We start from the raw sequence: 22,306 nt of genomic DNA, 5'->3' as shown, positions 1-22,306 counted from the left end.
ATGTATGTAGTAGTGATAGATATTTTCTTTCGGTTGGCGCCACAAAACACGAATGTCAAAATTAAAATTCCATCGAATTTTTATTTATTTATAACGCAATCGCAATTTGCTTACGTTCAGTTTTAGCTCCTACTGAAGAAAGGTAAGATTTCCTCACTTTGCATAAGTTAACCATTAAAAATAATACAATGTAATGTTTACAATTATACATACCCAAACTTCAGATGGCTTCACCAAAAAAAGAGATCATTCCGAATAATCCGGTGCCAGACTTTGCAAAAGAATTTCTTTCGATACGCAGGAGCATGGCGCAGCTAAAACTACAATCGGACATTGTTACTACGAAGGTTGAAGAGCTACATGAAAAAATGGATAAGCTTACCGAAATGATGGATAAACTCATGGTAATCCATAACGCCAGTGCATCCGTAACTGCTAGTGATTCAATGCCAGAGGTTACCTTATTTTCAACGTTGGAGAGCTTCGAGGCGATGAATTGCCTGGGAGTGCGGTTGGAGGACGAGACAGTCCATATTAGTTTTAAAAAATGGGTGAACCGCAATATTCGCGGAGGCAGTGCGAAACAGCGAGCCTGCGACGCACTAACTTTAATAAACTGCCTGCGACTGCGGATTCTCGAACTTGTCATTTGCTCACTGGCTTTTTTTCCACGCACGGTTCCACTAACACAGACAAATTTTTGAATCGCTGTGTCCAGACACGGGAAGTTATGTTTATACCACCCGTGTTGGATCCGACAGAACGTTGATTTATACAGATGAGCGGGACAGACGATGACGAGCTACACGCTAAAAAGAGATAGCATACTCGACAACTTGTGTGCAAAGACCGAAGTATGGGCCAAGAGGGATCGGGGGTGGGAAAACTTGTATGGTAACGGCTAAATTGACTAGTGGGAGGATGATTTGTTTGGTCAGTTAGAACGAGATGTTAAGTGTTAATACATTCTAAGGCGTTTCGCAAGACGTCTAATACCGATGATCTAGAAGTCACCAAATGTAGTCTGGACGATGGTGTGGAAGAATATCCACTTCTCGAAATTATCATCGGAGCCCCGGTTCGTTGCGAATGGCAAGGTGCCGCACGGCGTGCTGCGGATGGGACGCACGCCTTCGGTTTCCTGCATGTTCTGTGTTAAGTGTGACACCCTGGAACACATGTTCACCTCCTGCACTCGCTTTATTGCCGCCTTGGACCTGCTGCAGCAGTGCATCAAAAATGAAGCTCCAGGGGTCAGTCGTCATTCCAGTGTCTCCGATTTCCAGTGCTTGGAGACATAAGCATACATAACACATGTCCTTAAGTGTGAACTGTATATGTGATGCTAGAGTATAAGAGAGTTTATGGTTTAACTTTCACCATTTTATAATTTATAAAAAAATACATACAAAATGATCATGTTTATTTTTTCTTTGAAAAAGAATTTCATTTGCCATTTATTTGCCGAACGAAAGTAAAAAGGAAAAGTAAATGCTATGCAAATTGTTCGTGAAGTATTTTCGAACGAAGTTTCGTACCGGAATTTACGCGGATGGCGGCTTAATATGCATCTTTGCATCTTTAATACTTTTTAGTTTTAAGCATCGAAGCATTGCTCACGTATTTCAACAACTAATTGGAGTAATTTAACTAATCATTACAAATTCACCGTCATACAGCCCTCTCATCAATACAACTACCTGGCACTGAATCGCATTTCAAATTTCAACTACTTAATGGATAACGAGCAGACTAGCGAAAGCGCATTACAATTTTTGTATTTTTTGTTCGACGCTATTGTCGATCGTTCGTTCGCTTGTACGTCGCCAAACCTCCCTGGAGATATCACGTACGCTGTGCCTCAATGGATGGTCCCGCGGTCCGATGAACGAAGCATGGTAGCATTTACAATCTAATTTGGTGGTTGGCTATCGAAATAAGATGCTGCCTGTGTGCCATCATTAGGTGTCTAGTATCTCGAATTCAACGTCCGATTTGTTGATCTCGCGCAATGAATTGATCACCATGTAGCGGGAGAATACTATATACAGCTTCCGGAACCATACCATCTGGGAGTTGTGCAGGCGCATTGCATTTTGCACAGCGCGGCGCGCCCGCCAGCTGAGAATGACCCTGGGAATAGAAAAATATAAAGTGCATCAGACTTTCATATTTAAGGAAATATTAAATGCGCATTCACATATTATTTTTCACATTATGCAACAAATGAATATATTTATTGCATACCGATTGCATCCAATCGGTATGCGATACCCTTCCAGAATGTCATAGCAGCTGCCCCTGCATCTTATCGACTAATCCTTGACCGATAGGAGATCGAACCCGAAAGCCAGTGTGCGTTTGTTCGACGTCATTGCAATTTCATCGGATGGTCGATTAGCAGGCATCATTAAACGATAATTCCGTTATCGTTATTTTCACCAGACCCCGTTGGGAAGCAAGGTAGACCTGGGCTCACACTATGCCTAAATCGGACGATAAGGATTTAACTATGTTTTTGGACAGCTGCGAAGATAATGCCTAAAAAGTGCGTATATACTACTATTTTAGTAACACCTAGACTAATAAATCACGCGTTTGTCAAGCGGATTTATTTTGAACCGATAAGAAATATCAGCAAAACCTCCAGACACGCACTAGTTAAGGTTTGGTAAAAAGACTATTTAAGGGTTCTCGACTAACGGAGCTCACCACAGTAGCTCAGCGCCTCCCGAATCCAAAATGATCAAGTTCCTGCTGATTGCCGCGATCCTGCCGGCTGTTGTCTTCGGACAAACACCCTTCCGTCCATGTAAGTTTATTCGCTTGCTGACTAATAAAATTGATCTATACTAAGCACTCGTACAAACTACTCCTTCTCTTGGCACAGGCTCCGGTCGGCCCGCTCCTGTCTCAGTTAACATCGAAGGCTGCACTGCGCTTCCCTGTGACATCGTCTCAGGTGTTCCACTAAGAGCTCATGCTACAATCACCACACCAGTGGCCACTCCCACCGTAACCGCATACCTACGCGCTACTCTGTTCGGTCTAGACCTTGGATTTAACATCCCTGAAGATCTCCAGGATGCTTGTGCCGTGGGCATCACAGGAGCATCGTGTCCTCTCACTGCCGGACAGACTTTTGACTACACGCTAGAGTATGCCATGGTACTTCCGATTGTCGGTATTACCGCGCAAGTGGAAGTCGGTCTGAGAGCAGCGGACGGTACATATATTACCTGTATCGACATTGATGCCCGTATTAGCGGATAAATGATATGTAACTTACAAATAAAATTGTTTAAAAATAGCTACATGAATTGAACCCTTCTTCCGATGAAAAATGAAGTAATGAACTGCGCCCTTGGGTTCCCCTTTGATTCTCGAAATTTAGACGATAAGTAACTTTATAGGATTTCTTATCGATAAAACTTATATCGTACACAAACGAATGCTGGGAGTGTCTTCTAGCAATATTTTTCGTTTGCGATAAACTGCGTAAGGCTCTCGTTGATAACAAAATATAACCATGGATCGTTCAAACAAAATATAACCATGGATGGAGGTAAATGGTAAATTGCAACATTACGCTCAAATGAAGTCAGTCTCGAAGGAGACAATCTGTTAAACATGAATTCATATAAACTTACAATAGAAATAAAGGAACAATGGATAAAAATGACCTTCTCTGGTATAGTAACTTCTCACTGCTCACAAGAATCTTCTTCTTCTTCTTCTTCTTGGTGTCACGACCTCTTGGTCATGCCTGCCCGTTAAGGGCTTACGAGACTTGTTTCCCTGTTGTACGTGGATAGTCAGTCCTCTCGTACAGGAGGGAGGGTCCGGTCTCGGTTGGGATTCGAACCCACGCCGTCGAGGTGGTGAGCCCCGGCGATCATGGGCCTATTTTCTAACCAGTGCTAACGCTCGGCTGTCGCGGACCCCCACAAGAATCATTTTGCTTATTATTAAAACATCTACCGCTCCACCTGAGTATGTAACTTCAAGCCGGTCTTCACGTATTAAAAACTGATCCTTAGCGTAAGATCTGGTTATTACGCAATAAAACATCGATAAGAAATCCTCACAGGTGAAAAGATAGAAATGCTGTACCCTTGATGCCTTGACGTAACAAAGTTCCCCACAGTAAGGTGTTATTTTTCTGCCAAATTTTTCTATCTTATCGTGCGCTTTTTGTTTTAATTGTTCACCCAACCGATGGAACAAACAATTTACCCCCCACAGTGGGTGAATTATTCACACACAAGAAGAAGAAAAAAGGAACAATAAGTATCCTTAGAGGTAAAGTGCAGCTAATCCTTCTTTCCGTTCCGATTATCGGCTACGAGTATTCAATCGATAATACCTCAATACGTTTTACCGATTGATTGCATATACTGTACAATGCAGTTTAAACATTAAATGAAAACGATCAAATAATTTAATTAATTTTACAAACTCCTCGAGGACTAAAGATGAATAAACAAGAAACTTAGTAAAAAAGAAACTTACAATAAAAAGGAATTGATTCCAATTATTTAGTAAAAACGATAAATGTATCGGATACCAATCGATCTTGGGACTCAACGATACAGGAAATAAACTTTGTAAGTAGAACCAAGGCGATCCAATAATCAGGAAAAATAAATATTATGCTGCTTTTTTTACATCGTATTTTTTCCAATCGTGGGTTTTTTAGGTAATGCAAAGATAAAGTCGAAACAAACACATACGCGACAATTAATGGCTCCCTTTTGTGGCTACCATTATTTTGGCGATCGATAAGAAACAACGATAGAAGAATTTGGCTAATCTGCTTGATTGCAAAGCGTCCGCAGATTCGAACCCCCAGCAGCAAACATCGTGCTTCCAGTATTTAAGCGGTGTCTATAAGCAACATCAGTCAGTTCCACTGGAAAGCACACAAACCACAGCCAAGCGAAATGTACAAGTTCCTGCTGATCGCGGCCCTGCTGCCGGCCATCGTCTTCGGACAGACCCCGTTCCGAGCATGTAAGTACAGCACCGTCGTTGACTAGGACTAAAATGGTAATCTAAAAATGATTCCTACACGGTCTAGGCGGCGGTGGAAGGCCAACCCCGGCAAGCCTCAGCATTGAGGGATGCACTGCTCTGCCGTGCACCATCACTTCTGGTGCACCACTGATTGCCCGTGGCTTTGGCATCGTGTCTCCTGTTGCCACGCCCACCCTGACTGCCTACCTCAACGCCTTCCTGCTCGGACTGGATGTTGGCTTTGAAATTCCGGCGGATCTTGAAGACGCCTGCGCTGTCGGCATTGTTGGCGCTTCCTGCCCGATTGCTGCCGGACAGTCGTTCGACTACGAGCTCAACTACTCCATGGAACTCCCGCTTACCGGTATCACTGTGCAGGTTCAGGTTGGCCTGACCGCCGCCGATGGAACTCCAGTCACCTGCGTGGAGATTGATGCTACCATCCTCGCCTAAAAACCGCCCTCATCCTGCCCTAATAAACTGAATACCCACTAATCAAAAAACCGTTTTTAACTCGTGTTTGCAAGATTCGTTGGAATTGATTCGCATCGTAACGTTTCAAATGTCTCTTATGAAAAAGTATTCAGCTTTACGTTTCTTACTATTGCTTCAAACGGTTATGGAATCATATTTGCTACTTGTGTTAAGAACTTACCAATTAGTAGAAAGCAGCAGTGTTATCGGCAGATCAAATATTGATAGATATTTTCTGCAAAGGTTTACCGTTTCTAACGTTAATACTTTACAATCTGCAATTGATGAATATAAAAAAGGATTCTGGTTAGGTCAAATGTGCTCGCCAACTAATCTAGGACGGAACATACTGCTAGGGATCATTCCGGAAAGGCATAGCGATGCGGTGGCATAGTAAATTGCACAATGATTCGGATGGCCGCTTACACCATCCTTGTCGAACGTAATGACCAGATCCACATCGAGCGATTCGACTTGGCGCAGTAACTGGTTCGCAATCGTCACCGTCTTCCACTCGATCGTCGGATCATCCTGCAGGTGGGTGGCGTTAAACAGCGTAATGTCCTCCGGCCGGACACCGAGACTTTCGCAAGCGTCCCACAGCTCCTGTCGGCGGATGGGCCCCTTGCGGTCGTGATTTCCTTCCGAGAGACAAAGCACAAACACGCGACACTGGCGTCGGCGTAGTTCCAGTATCGTGGGCCCGAAGAACATGACTTCGTCATCGGGGTGGGCGGTCACGAGAAGTGCTCGCGTGCATGGCGGCAGATGACTTTTGCGTACCAGCCATCGGCGATATCCGGGACCGAGCCGACGAAAGAGTAGTTTGTATAAAATTATGCATAGTATGCTGTAGGCCAACAGCACCAGAATAATATGATCCAGTGTTTCGTTTAGGTAATGTATCACGATACTGTAAAATGCGTTTAAGTAGTTTTCCTGACTTCGCCCCTCCTGTTGCTGATTCTCTGTATCCTCCTTGTGGTATACCGCTGGTTCTGTTAGCAACACCGGATCGTAAAACTCTTCTGAAGAGACTGTGGGAATATTCACTACACTTCCGTTCGCGTCGACCGGTGATGAATGAAACATTGCCTCATCACATCACATGGACCAAGGTGTCACAAATCGCTCTAACAAATGAGAGAAATAAATACGCGGGCAAATGGTCCATCTAAGTGTGCGCTGCTTCTGCTCAGTTACAGCTAAAATTAGTTTCTTCAAAATATGGTGCGTTGCCGATTTTGGTAGAATCCAATTTTTGGTTTTTCCAATCGAAAGGGGTCCGGCTGCAGTGCACTCCCAAGTCAAGTCTTGCAACGATCTGGGAGGAAATTAAAACGAATTAAATGGCAAAAATAGCATGCCAGGATGTTCTTAATATAGGATCTCTTTTTTTAGAGCTTCACTTTTCTTTTCTTACCGATATGATACGTTTTGTTTACCTTTTTGCAAATCTTTCTGAGGTCCGACATGCCAATTTACGAAGTGACACATCAAACGGCTGTTTTCTGTTTTCTTCTTCTTCGTGAACATAAAAAGGAGAATTTCGAATCAGCCCTGATCTAGAATTCGAATAATTGTTTACTGGTCTTTTACTTAAAACCTACATATATTAGTAGTTTAATGGATTTCGGAGAAGTAATATTCGTTCTTATAACTGCATCATAGTAATTTATTGAAAATTCTTTTCAAAGAAAAGGAAAACACGTTTCTGACATATCTCTCCGCGGTGACAAGTGCAAGTTTGACAGTTCGCAAACGAAGGAAAGGAAAATGTCGAAAGACAAGTGTGTTCTGCCCATCACTCTTGACGGATGCTGATCCACACGGAATTGGCCTCAAAAAGCCGTGGAGATCGTTCTACTATCGTGCGGTGGTCAGCATAGCAGTACAATTGGTTGGACAGTGAATTAAAACAGCACGCAACGAAAACTACAATCATCGACGGTCGACGACGACGACGAGCTGCTGAATTCGCAGATCGCCAGCACGATGCAGAACGACGACTTTGTGTACGAGCGCAAACTGCGGCCAATATGGGGTAAGTCGTGGGGAGCCCACACTGTAGCATGCTTTTCTTTTTGCACATTGGTACACAATCGTGAATGGAAAGTGTTACTTTGGTGGGATAGTCGTGCTCGATTCTTCACAATATTTTACATATGGTATCCTATTTGAAGACGTGTTCTAATCTACGTCACCTTTCTGCTGTTTACTTAGCGGAAGGTTGGTGGAAGTAAAGGATTCGTGTGGGAGAAGAACTGCCTTGTAGATGGAGGTATTGAGTTTTTCGATGAAACCGGTTCCAACAGCCGGCCGGCCGGCCGGCATCGTTCGCTTCTTCTATAGGACCTTTCGCTGCTTTGCTTTGCTCATCCCGTCGTTTTCTTCCGAGCGATTGAACGTATTGTTTCCCTATTTTTAGAATCGATCGAAATTGGCAACTACAAAAAGGCCCTGCAGGATGCCGAGAAAATGCTGAAGAAAAAACCCACCATGCAGTGCGCACGGGCACTGAAAGCCTGGGCATTTTTGCGGCTCGGACGGGAAGAGGAAAGTAACGCTATCATCGCTACCCTCGAGAAGGAGGAACCAGTGGAGGCGCCAACCCTGCATGCCCTCACGCTGTGCTATAAGGAAACGCACCGGCTGGACAAAATCTGTACGCTATTCAGCAACGCCGTACGGCAGGTGCCGGGAAGCGAGGAACTGCTATCGCAGCTCTTCATCGCCTACATGCGCGTGGACGACTTTAAGGCCCAGCAGTCGGTCGCGTTGCAGCTTTACAAATTGCGGCCGCGCAATTCGTACTACTTCTGGGCCGTCATGAGCATAGTGTTGCAGGCATTGCGTGGCCCCGATGCGGACAACGCGCAGAAAGTGCAACTACTGTTGGCCCTTTCCCAGCGCATGGTTGATAAGTTCATTGCGGAGAACAAGCTGGAGGGGGCACAGGAAGCCCAGCTCTATCTTCAGATCCTGCAGGAGCAGCACAAGTACGGCGAGGCGTACGATTTTCTCCACGGTGCCTTATGTCAGAAGCTGTACCCGGGTGCGCCGGTATACGGTAAGATAGATCTTCTCAAGAAGCTCAACAAATGGGGCGAACTGAATCGGTTGCTGAAGGAACTGCTGCTTCAAGAGTAAGTAGTTGTAATTGCACCTCACGCAGGAATACAAAACCGATGTCCATTTTCCACCCACAGTCAGGACCGTTGGGATTACTATCAGGATTACATTAACTCGACATTCGAACTGATAAAGGTCGGAGAAACCCCAGACGGAACGGATCACACGGTTGAGATGTGTCACGAATTTTTATGCGACGTAAGTTTGTCGGGAACATAAAGGCCAAATTTGTCTAAGGTAGTAAGTTTGGCTCATGTCTTGTGAATTGCAGATAATCGAAGCCCAAGCGAAAAAGTGTCGTGGACCGTATTTGGCTCGATTGGAACTGAATAGACGCATGTTGGAACAGCGGTACGATGAAGAGCAACTGTTTGGCAAAATGTCCGACATGCTAGCGGAGTATTTTGAATTGTTTGGCGATAAGCCTTGTTGTGCGCTAGACATGAAGCTCTTCCTCGAGTACGTCCGGCCAGCATCGGAGCGGCGTGTGCTTGCTGCGAAGTTATTGAATGGCCTTGGGCTTAGTTCTGCCACTCTACCAGCGAGTGTAAGTACAGGACACGAAGATTAGGGATATGGGAATATGACAGTTCTTTCCGGTTTCACAGAAAGCGCAAATGCAACGACACATCTGTACGCTACAGCTTGCGCGATACAGTGGGGCACATGCGGTCGTGAGCGAGGAACTGCTGCATGCCATCTACACCTCATTGAGTCTACACTATGAGCACGGTTTCAATGCACACGGCCAGGGCCTTCTCGTTACCGATATGGGACCATCGGATCCGTATGCAATCCTAGCAGGTATGTACGGTGGGAAATGGCTGGGAATGCCATGTTTTGTGGCCACATTGCGTTGACCATGTTATTGTTATTCAATTCAACACAGCTCAAATCATGTATGAACGCGCATGGCGCATTCAACGTTCCGAGCCGGCCATCGAAGCGCTCTGCCTGCTGGCCCACCTGCTGTCGAACAGTGTGAACAATTTCCACGCCAAATTGCTTGTATTGCAGCTGTACCACCGATTAGGGCTGACCCTGGCAGCCCAGGAAGCCTACGAGGCGCTCGACATCAAGCACATTCAGCTCGACTCGCTCGGGTATCTGCACTGCGCACACCTGGCGAACGGCGGATTCCCTGCCTTCGCCAAAACTATCTACGAACGTACGTTAAACTTTTTCGAGAACGACAACGAAGCGGCAGCCGAGTTTCCGAAGGCATCGTACAACTTTGGCACCTATTCGAAGCTGGTGGAAATTATCGACTTCCGGAATCGGCTCACGAATAGCTTTCACTTTACGCTCGTCTCGGTGGAAGCGCAGCTGCTGATGGTGGTCGGTTTCGTCGGTACCTTACCGCAGCTGCTATCGCTGTATAGACAGACGCGCCCCAAGCCTGGCGACGATCGCATTCGGTGGAACAAGCTGGCGGACAATCGTGATCTAACGATATTCGTTTGCTGGGATCCGACGAGCAATGACGAGGAGGGTGACGCAACGAAGACATCCCATCCCATGGCCAATGGTAACGAACGTGAGCAACCGTTTGCTCCGGCCAACTCCAAACCGGTCGGAGCTTTGCTGGAAGAGCGCCGGGAGGCACTGCAGAAGGTCAGCTATGAGCAGGATTACGATCTTCTTCGGTTGCGATCCGGTCTGCAACGGATAGTCTTCTCGCTGGTCGAGCTAAGTCTCGTGCGTCCATCGGGTCAAGAAGAAACCAGCGGTGCTACATCCGAATATGCCGTGTCGCTTAAGTTGCGCGATCATTGGGTCACGCTGATGGAAGAAATTCGACGCAAGCAGCACGTCCCAATCAGTGGGCGGTATCTAGTCAACCTGTTGCCCTCGCGGTTGCATCTGTACCTGCGCCTACCGTACGAGGCCGTGTTCACTCACTTGGCCGACTTTGTGCTTTCCCTGTGGCGAGGTTATAGCAGCGAACACAAGCAGAACCCCAACACTACCAGCCTCGAAGCGCTTTCTCAGCAGGCGGAACGGTGCGCAAACGATGTAACGAACCTGTCCGAAACGTTGAAACGTGCTATCGATACGTACCACGAGTCGGTTGATCTACTCTGGCACTGGAAAGCCACGCACGAGCTCGTCAATGGTTGCATCGAGGTAAGCAACGCTTTGCAAGCCTACTCTGATTTAGTACTAATTGATTATCGTTCTTTCTCTCCTATTCCGGTAGATGATCTCACTTATGGTCTTCGTGCTAGCGGTATGCTACGATAAGTATGTGCACGCTTCCGCCACACCAACGGTTACACCAGCGTCGGGGAAACGGTCCAAAAAGCAGACGACAAATGATGCCGCCGCTAACAGCGACACTGCCACCAACGGTGCCTCCGGACCTACACCCGCTTGTGTGCCCGAGAAGGATCGACTTGCACTGGTAACGAAAGTCCTGCGAGAGCTGAAGCAACGAATCAACGAGGTGGACCTGGCGTTAGGTACGAACCTCTTACCCAATGACATCCAAGTACAAACTTATAAGGCAAACTTTATGAGGCGGTTGCTTTAATGTTATTCACAAACCTTTTTGCAGCCTCCTGGAAGGCGCCCGTCGTCGAGGATACCCTGTCCGCTGCCGTCGAGCGAATGTCGCTAAACCCCAAGTGTGCGACGAACGTGGAGGCGGCGATTGTTGTAAACACCCAGTCCGAGGTGAAGGAACTTCGCAAACTAGTAAAGGATAAGCTGAAGCTGATGAGCAAAGCCATTTAATTGTTCGCGCCAGAGACATTTTTCGCATCTAGTGTATGACGTTCCATTTCAACACCACGTGCCCAGTGTCTCGACTCCACCGCCAACCGCCACGTCACGTCAGTAGTACCTTTTTTTCCTCTCCCGCTGATCGGTGAGAAATGCGCCCTGTAGGGATTCGCATTGGTCAAGTCTTGTTAGTAGGCGATTTAAAGTTTAAGTACGACCATGCCGATGTTTCCGATTTCTAGTTTCTGCGACTATAATAATGCTTTGGCAACCGAATGTTCTAGTTTCCCCTTTTGTTGCAATAAAAATTCGTCTGTTCTCATCTCAAGCGCGGATGCACAGCATTCGATCGCAAAAACGTCGTGTTTGGATTGTTCCTTCATGTTTGCGCTGAAAAAAGAATCTGCCTAGAATAGACATTGGAGGGAATGTTCAATAAATATTCATTTCAAATACTAAAGAACATGAACGACTGATTGCGACGAGTTTTGGTGCATTTCTTGGTGCATCTGTGTTACAAGCGGAAAACAATACTAACTGTTGAATCAAAATGGCATAAAGACTTCTCTCCGAAGGAGCTGACCGGGAACTGAAATAAACAGATTGAGTAAATGATTATTGTAACTAGAATAAAAAAACGCATCAGTTATCCGAAAAATCCAATTCTTGTGACGACAAAGTTATTGAATAATTTGACTTTATTATCTCTTTGAAACGCATTTTTATAAGAATTTTTTTAAACATGTGCGCATTAGAGGCTTTCGCTGCGTTCTACATGTGCATGCAGTTACTTCTGCTCCTTTTCCGCTAGGTTGTTACAGTTATTTGTAATAAATAATAATAAGACGGGTACGGATGGAACACTAAATTAAACTACCTAGCTTTCCTATGACATTTTTCTTGCGTTTATAACTCGCCAGACCATTGCACATCAATCCAATAATTGTGTTTTTGTATATAATGCTTCATTGATTTCATTTAACATATATGATTAAATAGATGTTTCATGCACCCGCAACACAATTTTGATCTTGCACGAAGGTGAAAGAAAACAGGAAATTAACGTACATATTAAATACTAGAGACGAGCGCAGACCGTTAGCCACAGCACAATCTCGTGGGGAGAAGGATGATTATTCTAAGGAAAGAAAGGCACCAGTGAAATTGTTCTCTTGTTCTCGATTTCTTCCTCCTTTTCAACTGCCCTTTTTGCCAAGGGAGTACTACTTCGTGCCACGTCGTTTTATCGATGACTTAAACATCTAAAAAAATTACATCGAAAAACAGCTACAAGCAAAAATGAACGCTTTTTTCTCTGATTTATACGTAGCTTTTCAAATAAAACTACAGATAATGTGGGTTTCAAAACAGAGATATCATACGTTATGTACTAAATATGCGAATGGGTACACATACAGTTTTCTCTGTGTCATCTATGCCGTAAATTTCATTCAAAATTAAACGACAGGATTTTGTAATAACATTAATTCTCTGTTCGAAAATTTACGATAAAAATGATTTTACATTTTTTGCTGACGTGGTGTTTGAGACGATGGAATGAAAGGTAAGGAAATAACTGTTCTATGGATCAAAGATTATTCATGCAACATTGCTTCCCTTTACTTCACATGCATTTTAGTTTAAGTTTCAAAAAGTGTATATTTCCTACATCTATCACACGAAACTCATCGAAAAGATTCGATCGAAAAAGGATGTAATGCAAGAAAAGAATATCGAGATCGGAATAATGTTTTCGAATGAAATCGCCTTCCTAATAACGATCTCCCTAAGTTCAATGATGGATGGGATCTGATTGATGTTCCTCGTAGAATAGACGCAATATTGTACTATAAACCATTCGCACCAAAACAATGGCAAATGGAACGGACGTAGCGCTGTGGTTCGTTTTGTCTGATATTGTTAACCGTTGCAGTGTCTCCATCCTTATAGCTACTAATTTTGCTAAAGAAGTTCTTCCAGTGACTTCTTATGGTGCTTAAACTACCAACGTTCCACTCTCTACACTTGTTGTCGAATTTCATGCGTACATTGTCAAACCAATTTATATATCTTAACACTATTTATCCCAACAAGAGAAAATATTGAAAGAAGTTTGGGGAAAGCAAAAGCTTATCTTTTCGATTATTTTTGCTTGGAAAGAAAAAGGTTGCTGATATTTTTAAACTTGAACAACGAGCAGTGGTGTTTGTAATTCACTTCTTAGTCAGCTTCCGGTTAATGTAGCGCACTTGAACGTATTTCCCCCCGGACTAGTTCTCCCGTCAACTCCCTGCTTCTAGGGCGTGTCTTCGGGCTACGTACTCCTACCTGGTAACGCGGCACCACCGGTCCCGTTGGTAGACCCATTTTTCTGCTGCTCTAGCTTTGCCTTCCGGTGCAGCATTTCGATCTTTTTGTGCTCCCGGTGGAAATCGTCGATAGTGATATTCAATCGGAAGATATGGTGCATGATAAAGTCCTCCTCGAGGAACTTTTTCGGTGGCGATCGGAGCACTGCCAGCGTCTCGCACAGGCCGTTGCACTGTGAACGAACCTTCTGCGGGCCAAGCGTCGCTCCGATGATGACGAGCGCGACTTTGAAGAATATCCGAACACCCTCGCACAGGAAACAGTCCCACACGCGCAATAAAGTGTCCCAGGGAAGAGTACGCGTCATGGCGCACAGAAACCAGTCGGTCATGTACAGCAGTGGGTCGACGTTGTGCTTTTGCAGATGCCGGTACGCTGAGGGAGATGTTTTCTTGAGTAGCCGGTTCAGCATGCCCGCGTCCCGCTGTAGCATTTCGAGCCCGGGTGTGAAGTAGTTTTCCAGGTATCTGTAATGAGACGAATCGAAAGCATGATAAAGCATGTCTCTACGGAAGCGCCACGGCAAGCTTATCATCTTACTTATCGCAGATTGCGACGAAACACCAGAACGCCTGTTCGGCAGGGAGCTGCATGAGCAGAAAGGCCGCGATCGGAGCTTGCGCCTGACAATAGCCCACGGTCGGATTGTACACCGAATACGCCTTCAAGACGTTGAACAGCTCCTTCTGGCCCGGCTTATCATCGTCGATGAACATCTCGTGATGTGGAAACTGTCGATGTTGGTCCTTGCGTATCTCGTCGATAATCTGTGGATTGCCCGGCTGCTCCAACAGCTGCTCGTACCAGTTGGGAAATTTCTCCATCAGATGGTTCTCTCCGGTCAGCAGAAACCAAGCCTTCTGTCGAAGTGCATCGGGGATACCTTTGCGACAACGTTCCCTAACCTAATGAAGACAAAAGCGTAGCGACATTAACATAATCCCCGATCACCAGGTTTGAAGTTGGACGTAGGTTAGGTACCTTTTTGTAGTTCGTGTTCATATACTCCGACCAGTGCGTCGTCATGTGGATCCATTTCTTCTCACGAGCGAGGATCTGTTCGCGTGTCAGAGTTTCCTTTTTTGGCTTCTCCGAGAACTGGTGCCCACCGTAGAATCCGTGCCGGTCCGGACAGTGCGAGAAGGTGCTGGCCGTCGAGCTGAGGGAAACGGTGTCGGCGTTCTTGCTCGACTGTCGATGCAGCGACACGGACGTCGCCGACGCGCTGCTCGTGGACGTTGGTGACGTTGCCATGGCGATCATACTATCCTACGATCCCTGGTTTTGTTCGACATCCGCTGTATTCTTCGCCAAAAAATTCACTAACAAGAAGTCACTGATATGTTGTGATGTGATAAACTGACCTCAAACTGCAAATGACAAAATAAAACAAAACAAGTATCGTAACTGTAATCTAGGTTCAGTTCATCTTACTTTCTTTTACTTCCAAAAACATCCGACCAACAGCCATTGGCTCAAGATTTAAAATCACATAAATTATCGCTTAGTTTTTGCTTTCGACGTTCGTTGTCTATTTGTTCATCGTCCTACTGTTGCTAGCGCTATGGTTAACACGAAAAATACTACCCAGAGACGACAGCTTCAACCACAGCAATACGGCATTCTCATGATTGGTATGCATTTATTCTTTTGAGCAAAAGTGAAAGTAAAACACTGCGTTGGCTCCATCGGACACTTTTGAAACAGCTAGCGATGAACAGAATAGAGCTAACGCATATTTTTCCACAAATCAGTCAACTATTTCCGCTCCATCCGATACAAAACTTTTTACTAACCGATGGAGAAGGAAGATTGCCCCACAAACAATTTATAATCCCGACAGTTGCTAGTTGGACAATGTGTACGTTTTGCTTTTACGATTCAGAAGAAAGCATAAGTGTTCAACCAAAATCAAAGAACGACACGATGTAGTAGTTCGATCGTTCGTTCTAGAAGGAATGAGATCTGTTATCCCCCGTTGGCTGCAGCGTATCACTTACTTCCGTATAATTCAGCGCAAACGGACGATTTATTTTTGTCCGAAAGTCCCTTCCGTTGTGGTAGGTTATGGTTTTAAGTACGGACTGCCAGCGATCGAGTTGGAGCGGTGTTAGGATGCTGCTATATCCGGATCACCGGTTGATTGGATGTTAGCTCCAATGGTTGGGCGTTGGAAGTTTCACACACTTTCCTACAGGAATGTAACACCGTAACGGCGTACTCCCGATGGCTAGGGGTTGGCAAAATCTAATTCGTGAAGGGAGAGGGATCGACACTAGCGATCGGGGATGCATTCGGCGGAGGCTAAATTTAAACCCCAACCTTATTGCTGTCGCGGCAACTACCACAGCATTCGACTGAGGGATTCCAAGTAGGGAGCATGTAATGTTCCATGCGGTTCGACGAGGTATTGATTGATGACTCGCTTTCGGTGAGGCGAGGGGAGAAACATATAGCCCTAAAATAACACGATCGTATGCAATTGATTTTCCGATGGGTTTTCGTCTCGGGTATCTTGGGTGTTGAAATTGTTAATACAACACAAACGACGAGAAGAACCACTTCTTTTAAGATAAGCTGAAATGCATACTACTTGCATTCAATAGACACACGAAATCGATTTTTGTAGCTCACCAGTAGAATAAAAACCGATCCCGATATGTTGTATATGAGGAGGCCGGCCTTCCGTCCTGTACCACACTGCAGAAGATTCATTTATTTCAATTGAACCTAACCGGTTGCACACCATTAAGATTGATCTTCCGCAGAGGAGACGGGAGGGAACTAAAACAACGCAAACTTGGCCCGGAAAAGAAGAGCACCTAGCGTAGACGTTTGCTTTGCTAAAACCGTTGATTGGTTTAGTGGCCACTCGGGATGTGTGTGCATAGCGAATGGCTTCATATGTGAAGAAAACGGGATCTTGGGTTGGAGCCAGTAGAAACAGAAGAAGATACTTCGGCTTACAAGGGTTCAAAGACTAGCGGAGTCGGATCAATGTTGATAAATTATGTTCCATAGTATTGCATCCGTCGTTTTAGCAGATCAAAAGCCGGAATATTTTAACAAGGTTCTGAAATCAGATAGTAGGTATTTCATAAGTTCAAAAGACATCTGGAAGATTCGTTTGAAAAACAAAAAAGCGATTCTGTATGGCTAACTACGTTGCCAACAGGCTGGCACACACTGTAGTATGATACTCGCTCAATCGATTTAACACACCGCTGAGTTCACGCTGTGCCCTAATTGTTCGCGCAAAATAACGGATGGCTTCTTCAGCACCTCCATCGCACGCTCTCTTCCCCATAAAGCGAATCGGAACCACTCCAATCCCTCCGCCGGGCACCACATTGTTGACTGCGCCGTATACTCCCGTTCGGTACTCCCGGCCAGTGAAGCGCAAATGTCTAAGTGGGTGAGCGCATTTCGGTTGAATCTGGGCGAATTTGGCCAGCGAAGAGAAACGATGTACCATGTAGATGGACAGGAAAAGTCGATGGTTTTGTAAAACCAACCTGGAAATTTAAGAGCGTTATGCGAAGGCTTTCAAATATACATTCAATACAGATTGAAGGTGTAACCCTTTAACCTCAAATTGTGTGACTGCTAACGAGCTCGGTCTTTCAAATAAGCATGCCAATCCGCTGCACGTGTTAATGCGAGATCTACGATGGCGCGCGCGCGCGGACAGACACTTTCCAACTTGCACTTGTTGAAGTAGAAGACTAGGGAGCCACAGGGTTCCGCGGCAGGGTGCCAATCGTGTAAAATTAGCATAACCTACCTCCCTCCAATATTTGTCGCAATAAACAAGACCCCTCCGAGGAAGGAAGACGGCCGCTACGATGGCCACCATCGCCAACTAACTTTGCGTAAGCAGCAACAAGTAGACAAGTGAACCCTCCCCGTCTAATGTGTCTCGCGCGTCCGGTTAGAAATTGAGGAGTAACGCGAAGCAAAACTGGCGAATAAAAAACGAACTCATAAAAATAAAACAATCGCGCACGGGCGATCACGATCATCCATCGACGGTTTGGTTTCGCCTTCTGTTTACCGAGTGTTGGTACCTTAATTAACAAAATGAAAGCCAATCGCAACCGCCCACCCCCAACGGACGTTAGAAGGGAATGGTCCGAATTGCGTTTCTAATTGGAGGATCAGAAGTGTAACGTATACGAAGGTTATTTCAATTGCTGTCAAAGCGGAAAAATTGCTATCAAATTCAACTGTTATTCTGGATTTTTTTCATGCTATCGGTCCATGCTTCCCAACTGAATTGGGTTTGTAATGTGCGTAATGTTTTGGGTACATTACTAAAACTTGTAAATTCATTTGTTCAAGTCCAACAGTTATCATTAACACCAAATTGGGTTCGAAAGTTTAGTAATTGTTGATTTCCTTAAATAGAATAGTTCTTATCGCGAAAAAACTATACAAATTAGCCACAAGCTACCTTTATCAAAAACTGTTACTGAAGTGAATGGAAAAATTGGTTCTAGAACTGGACAATGTTCCGACAAGGTTCCACACCTTTTTTGTGATTTTAGAATACATACACCCTACACGACGAACTCCTTAAGTTTTATCATTCATTCATTATCATGCTAGAAAAACGGGGTTAGCCTCAATAGTGTGCATGACTCTTATCTTTCCCGTGATAAACACTATACATGGCGATGGTAGGCATGGGCAAATTGAATCAGAACTGTATGATTCACTCTGATCTTTCTACTGAGCGAACGAGTACCGCACATTCAAATCAACCAAAATGATTCTTCCGCACGCCGATGGTCCCGACTATGCATACATAGGAAAAATCACGACTCGCCAGCTGTGTGACGATGCCCTAGTGGCAAAATCAGCATGCTTTCTCGTTCTGCCCAATTGACAATTGATACCGACAGAACGAGAAAGCATGATCATTTTGCCACCGGGTTCCTTACCGTCTATAGCCGTACGCCAGCGGTGCGATATTGATTCGTTCTACGGTTGATCATGAATGTGTAAGACAATACGTCACCCGCTGGCGGTGTGGTATAGGTTCTACGTACGATCGTTCACTGTGCTCCCTAGCCCTGCTCAACCGCACGCCAGACGTGCGGTATTGATTCCTCGTGCGGTCACCTACCGTGCCGGCTATAGCCGCACGCCAGCGGTGCGATATTGATTCGTTCTACGGTTGATCAAGAATGGATAAGACAATACGCTACCCGCTGGCGGAGTGGTATTGGTTCTACCCACGACGATCGTTCTCCGTGCTCCTTAGCCCTGCTCAATCGCACGCCAGACGTGCGGTATTGATTCCTCGTGCGGTCACCTACCGTGCAGGCTATAGCCGCACGCCAGCGGTGCGATATTGATTCGTTCTACGGTTGATCATGAATGGATAAGACAATACGCTACCCGCTGGCGGAGTGGTATTGGTTTTACCCACGACGATCGTTCTCCGTGCTCCTTAGCCCTGCTCAATCGCACGCCAGACGTGCGGTATTGATTCTTCGTGCGGTCACCTACCGTGCAGGCTATAGCCGCACGCCAGCGGTGCGATATTGATTCGTTCTACGGTTGATCATGAATGTGTACGACAACACTCCACCAACCGGCGGTGTGGTATTGGTTTATTCATTGATCAACGAGCTGGCTAGCCCTGCTCAATCGCACGCCAGAGGTGCGGTTATGATTCTTCGTATGGTTGATCAACTTTCCTACTATGTAAGTGTGGGGCAAATCTTTACACCATTCTTTCTTTCGTTCGTACATAAACGATAGCAAAAAAAAGCGGTTATTGTATCAACCGCTATAATTTTGAATGAATTACTGTTTTAGGTGGGCAACGATATTAATTATGGTTGTTAAAATCACATCCAGAAATATCATGAATAAATATTCTAATATCGAATATTTATGTAAAAAATATTCTGAATGTATGTGATATCTTACAATATATCCCATTTTTCACGGTGTTATAATGACCAGGCCAATATTTGTCGTTTAATCTATAACCCATTCGACGAAAAATCGCTCTTGGGACGTGCGGAAGAATCACCGCACGCGTTCAGTTCATCTCACTGAGCGAACTGCACCGCACCTGATCTTTTTAAAGAATCATCTTTCCCATCTCTAGGCGATGGACGTGATTCACGGGATGTTGCTCTTCATGTCGGCTGGTCAACGGCGCACCTCGGCAACTCCTGATATTGCAAAATTCATCGGGGTGTGAGATGTTCGTTTAGAATGAGGTAGTAAAGACTGTGGTTCTTCACACCAGCCAGACGAATATAGAACAAGAGTGTCTCTTCAAGTATACAATCCTAGTCTTTATAAGCGAGAAATAGCACACTAAATCCCATCAGCCCTTTGAGTATCATACATATGGATTTCTACCTACAGTCAAGAGTTACAACTTTAGTTAAAATGACAACATCAAATTTATTTTACCAATACACGAATTATTTAAAGTGGCAGGCAGTCGAAACGAACAGAACGGGAGAGAAAAGCAGAACCGTGGCAATTGATCCCAACAACTCCACCAGATGTCCACAGTCGTGGATCACGTAAACGCATTGTTTTAGGAGCTCTATGCTAATTTTCGGTTCATCAAATTGTGCTCGATGCGAAGTAGGCAATGTTTCAGTCTGCTGTCCATTTCGGCCATGGTATATGGTAAGCCAAACCGAAAAGTAAACATGTTTGGCCACGGACATTGGCATCGCATATCGTCATCATCTCAGGTTGAACTCAGGGGTCGTAAATCTCCGTTTGCCGGATCGGACTAGGGGGAGCCGCAGGGTATTTACATTTGATGTCCCTGGAACCGCAGAAAGTTAGACCGTGTCACTCATACTCATTGTTTGCACACAACAATTTCACGCATACACGAATCGCTCCCTGGGCGGTCGGAGTCACGTTTCGTGTCGCCGCCACAACACCACGAACGACGGTGATGTTTGAGCTAGCTGAGGCTTCTTCTGCGATTTCACGCTTCCATGTTGCTCAACACATTCTACGGGCAATAGTGGCGTGGTCGCTTTTAAAGAAATGTTTAAACTAAAAGACCTTGGCCGAAGGAAATAATGTCTGGTAATGCACGGCCTGCAGGTGCGAGTTTCGATCGAAGCGCTAACCCCTGCTCACGTTCGTAATTTGTTTCCGTTTTTATTTTAATCACGCGCGACATAAACGAGAACAAATTCCGACCGAGAGATTTCGATCAAGACTGATGTCATCGAAGTGAAATTAATCACTGCGGTTGTCTTTTTTGTTGTTGTACGATTAGAACTGAGGCGGAAAGTTTTGAACAATTTCTCCGTTCACCGTCATTTCAAAAGCATACATCAGCGTTATCAGAAGAATGCAACCCTCTTTTACAAGCATGTGGAAAAGGAAAGGAGAATCGAAGGGTATTCGCGGTGTTGTGTAAACTGGCAATATTTCCAGTTGCATTTCTGTACCTTTTTTCTTACTTACATTATCATACACAAACAGTGTTATCAGCTCATCTCGTTCCAGGGGAGTATTAGCTGCTACGGCTTGGACAAATGGATACTAAGCATCACCACCGAACGCGAATATTAAACTCTACACCACCAGGGTATCGACACAGGGGATAATAAATGATAACAATGCTACTTGACTCGGTTGCCTTTTCTTCACGTACAGGAACAAAACTTCCGCAGTATGACGAACTTTATCAGTGCAGATATCAAATTAGCAATATAGAAACTGGAATTTCCGAAGTACGTGCTTGCCCTTTTGATAGTAAGATTCATGCACTATTTTCAAACATTCCCCATAACAGGAGGGAAAAAAAACACTATGTATTACATACGCGTTTTGGATACTTGCGGGCGGAATGTGCGCTCGTGGTGACGAACGTATTTTCTTCTTTGCCTTTGCACGACAAAGCTTTATTCAAGGCTCCACGGTATCCAGCGGAATGTGAATGTTGCTCCGAGCCGATTTCACTGCACCTGGTTATGATTTCACCGACAGCTCGTCGTACTGCTGCACTGTCGATAGATTATAAATTTTATTGCCTTCCACCGTACTCGTCCGTCAATTTCGTCACTAGTCAACAGCGAACGGAACCATTTACGGGAAATGGTATTTTCGCTCGAGATTGGTTGTTTCGCTGAACATTTGAGCAGCACACAGAGCGCCCTACATCGTACCACTGCTGCGGGGGAGGTCTACATTATTTTTGTCAACACGTACGCCTGCACATCCGTTTGTTGCTGATATTGTGTATTTACAAATAAGTTTATCGATTTTGTAATGGTTTCTCTAGCGCATCACTGAGCATGATCACGAAAACATTTCGCGGCAATGACCACAATATCACCCGAAGGCTCGCTGGGCCAGCAAATGGTTCTACGCGTACACGAATAATGTCAATCTGCTAAGTACGCCGTTTTACTACCAGTGCTGCTGGGTTTTCGTAAGCGAAGCAGTGTGCTGTGGGAGGAGGCTAGCAATACTGACATGCTAGTTCGTGCCATGCGAACGTGGGAGGTAAAAACTCGAATAAATGACAGTTCAAGTGACAGAACTGGCCTGCAAGCTGTCAAGTACTAACTTTGTGTGTACCGTT

At 45.1% G+C, this 22,306-nt stretch overlaps 5 protein-coding genes across 10 annotated transcripts; 3 read left to right on the top strand and 2 right to left on the bottom strand.

Moving 5' to 3' along the window:
- Positions 1-1,430: 1,430 nt before the first annotated feature.
- Positions 1,431-6,953, bottom strand: LOC131271349 (N-acetylglucosaminyl-phosphatidylinositol de-N-acetylase). Of its 2 annotated transcripts, none has more exons than XM_058272751.1 (4): positions 6,936-6,953; positions 5,841-6,814; positions 5,672-5,765; positions 1,431-2,133 (listed from the first exon to the last, which is right to left on the bottom strand). In XM_058272751.1, the coding sequence occupies exons 2-4, from the start codon at positions 6,580-6,582 to the stop codon at positions 1,962-1,964; spliced, it is 1,008 nt and encodes a 335-aa protein (XP_058128734.1). In that variant the 5' UTR covers positions 6,583-6,814; positions 6,936-6,953; the 3' UTR covers positions 1,431-1,961. The 2 variants fall into 2 exon arrangements, with proteins under 2 accessions (XP_058128734.1, XP_058128736.1); XM_058272753.1 differs by having other exon boundaries at positions 6,914-6,940.
- On the top strand, positions 2,743-3,273 carry LOC131271352 (mite group 2 allergen-like Ixo r 2). Its single transcript, XM_058272755.1, has 2 exons — positions 2,743-2,812; positions 2,891-3,273. The coding sequence occupies exons 1-2, from the start codon at positions 2,743-2,745 to the stop codon at positions 3,271-3,273; spliced, it is 453 nt and encodes a 150-aa protein (XP_058128738.1).
- Positions 4,944-5,469, top strand: LOC131271351 (uncharacterized). Its single transcript, XM_058272754.1, has 2 exons — positions 4,944-5,013; positions 5,081-5,469. The coding sequence occupies exons 1-2, from the start codon at positions 4,944-4,946 to the stop codon at positions 5,467-5,469; spliced, it is 459 nt and encodes a 152-aa protein (XP_058128737.1).
- Positions 6,954-7,310: 357 nt separating the features above from the next.
- LOC131271348 (phagocyte signaling-impaired protein) lies at positions 7,311-11,959 on the top strand. The gene is made up of 8 exons (XM_058272750.1): positions 7,311-7,534; positions 7,919-8,636; positions 8,700-8,820; positions 8,894-9,169; positions 9,231-9,426; positions 9,512-10,749; positions 10,823-11,084; positions 11,180-11,959. The coding sequence occupies exons 1-8, from the start codon at positions 7,486-7,488 to the stop codon at positions 11,356-11,358; spliced, it is 3,039 nt and encodes a 1,012-aa protein (XP_058128733.1). The 5' UTR covers positions 7,311-7,485; the 3' UTR covers positions 11,359-11,959.
- Positions 11,960-12,024: 65 nt separating this feature from the next.
- LOC131261081 (TBC1 domain family member whacked) lies at positions 12,025-22,155 on the bottom strand. Of its 5 annotated transcripts, none has more exons than XM_058262985.1 (5): positions 21,888-22,131; positions 21,184-21,725; positions 14,698-15,086; positions 14,257-14,621; positions 12,025-14,183 (listed from the first exon to the last, which is right to left on the bottom strand). In XM_058262985.1, the coding sequence occupies exons 3-5, from the start codon at positions 14,977-14,979 to the stop codon at positions 13,661-13,663; spliced, it is 1,170 nt and encodes a 389-aa protein (XP_058118968.1). In that variant the 5' UTR covers positions 14,980-15,086; positions 21,184-21,725; positions 21,888-22,131; the 3' UTR covers positions 12,025-13,660. The 5 variants fall into 5 exon arrangements, with proteins under 5 accessions (XP_058118968.1, XP_058118969.1, XP_058118972.1 ...); XM_058262986.1 differs by having other exon boundaries at positions 21,184-21,488; positions 21,931-22,131; XM_058262989.1 differs by lacking the exon at positions 21,184-21,725 and having other exon boundaries at positions 22,097-22,155.
- Between the last annotated feature and the right edge of the window lie 151 nt (positions 22,156-22,306).

The sequence above is a fragment of the Anopheles coustani genome, chromosome 3 (assembly GCF_943734705.1).
Source record: "Anopheles coustani chromosome 3, idAnoCousDA_361_x.2, whole genome shotgun sequence".
Lineage (NCBI taxonomy): Eukaryota > Metazoa > Arthropoda > Insecta > Diptera > Culicidae > Anopheles > Anopheles coustani.
Note: the sequence above shows the minus strand (reverse complement) of the source record. Positions and strands in the feature narration are given on the sequence as shown.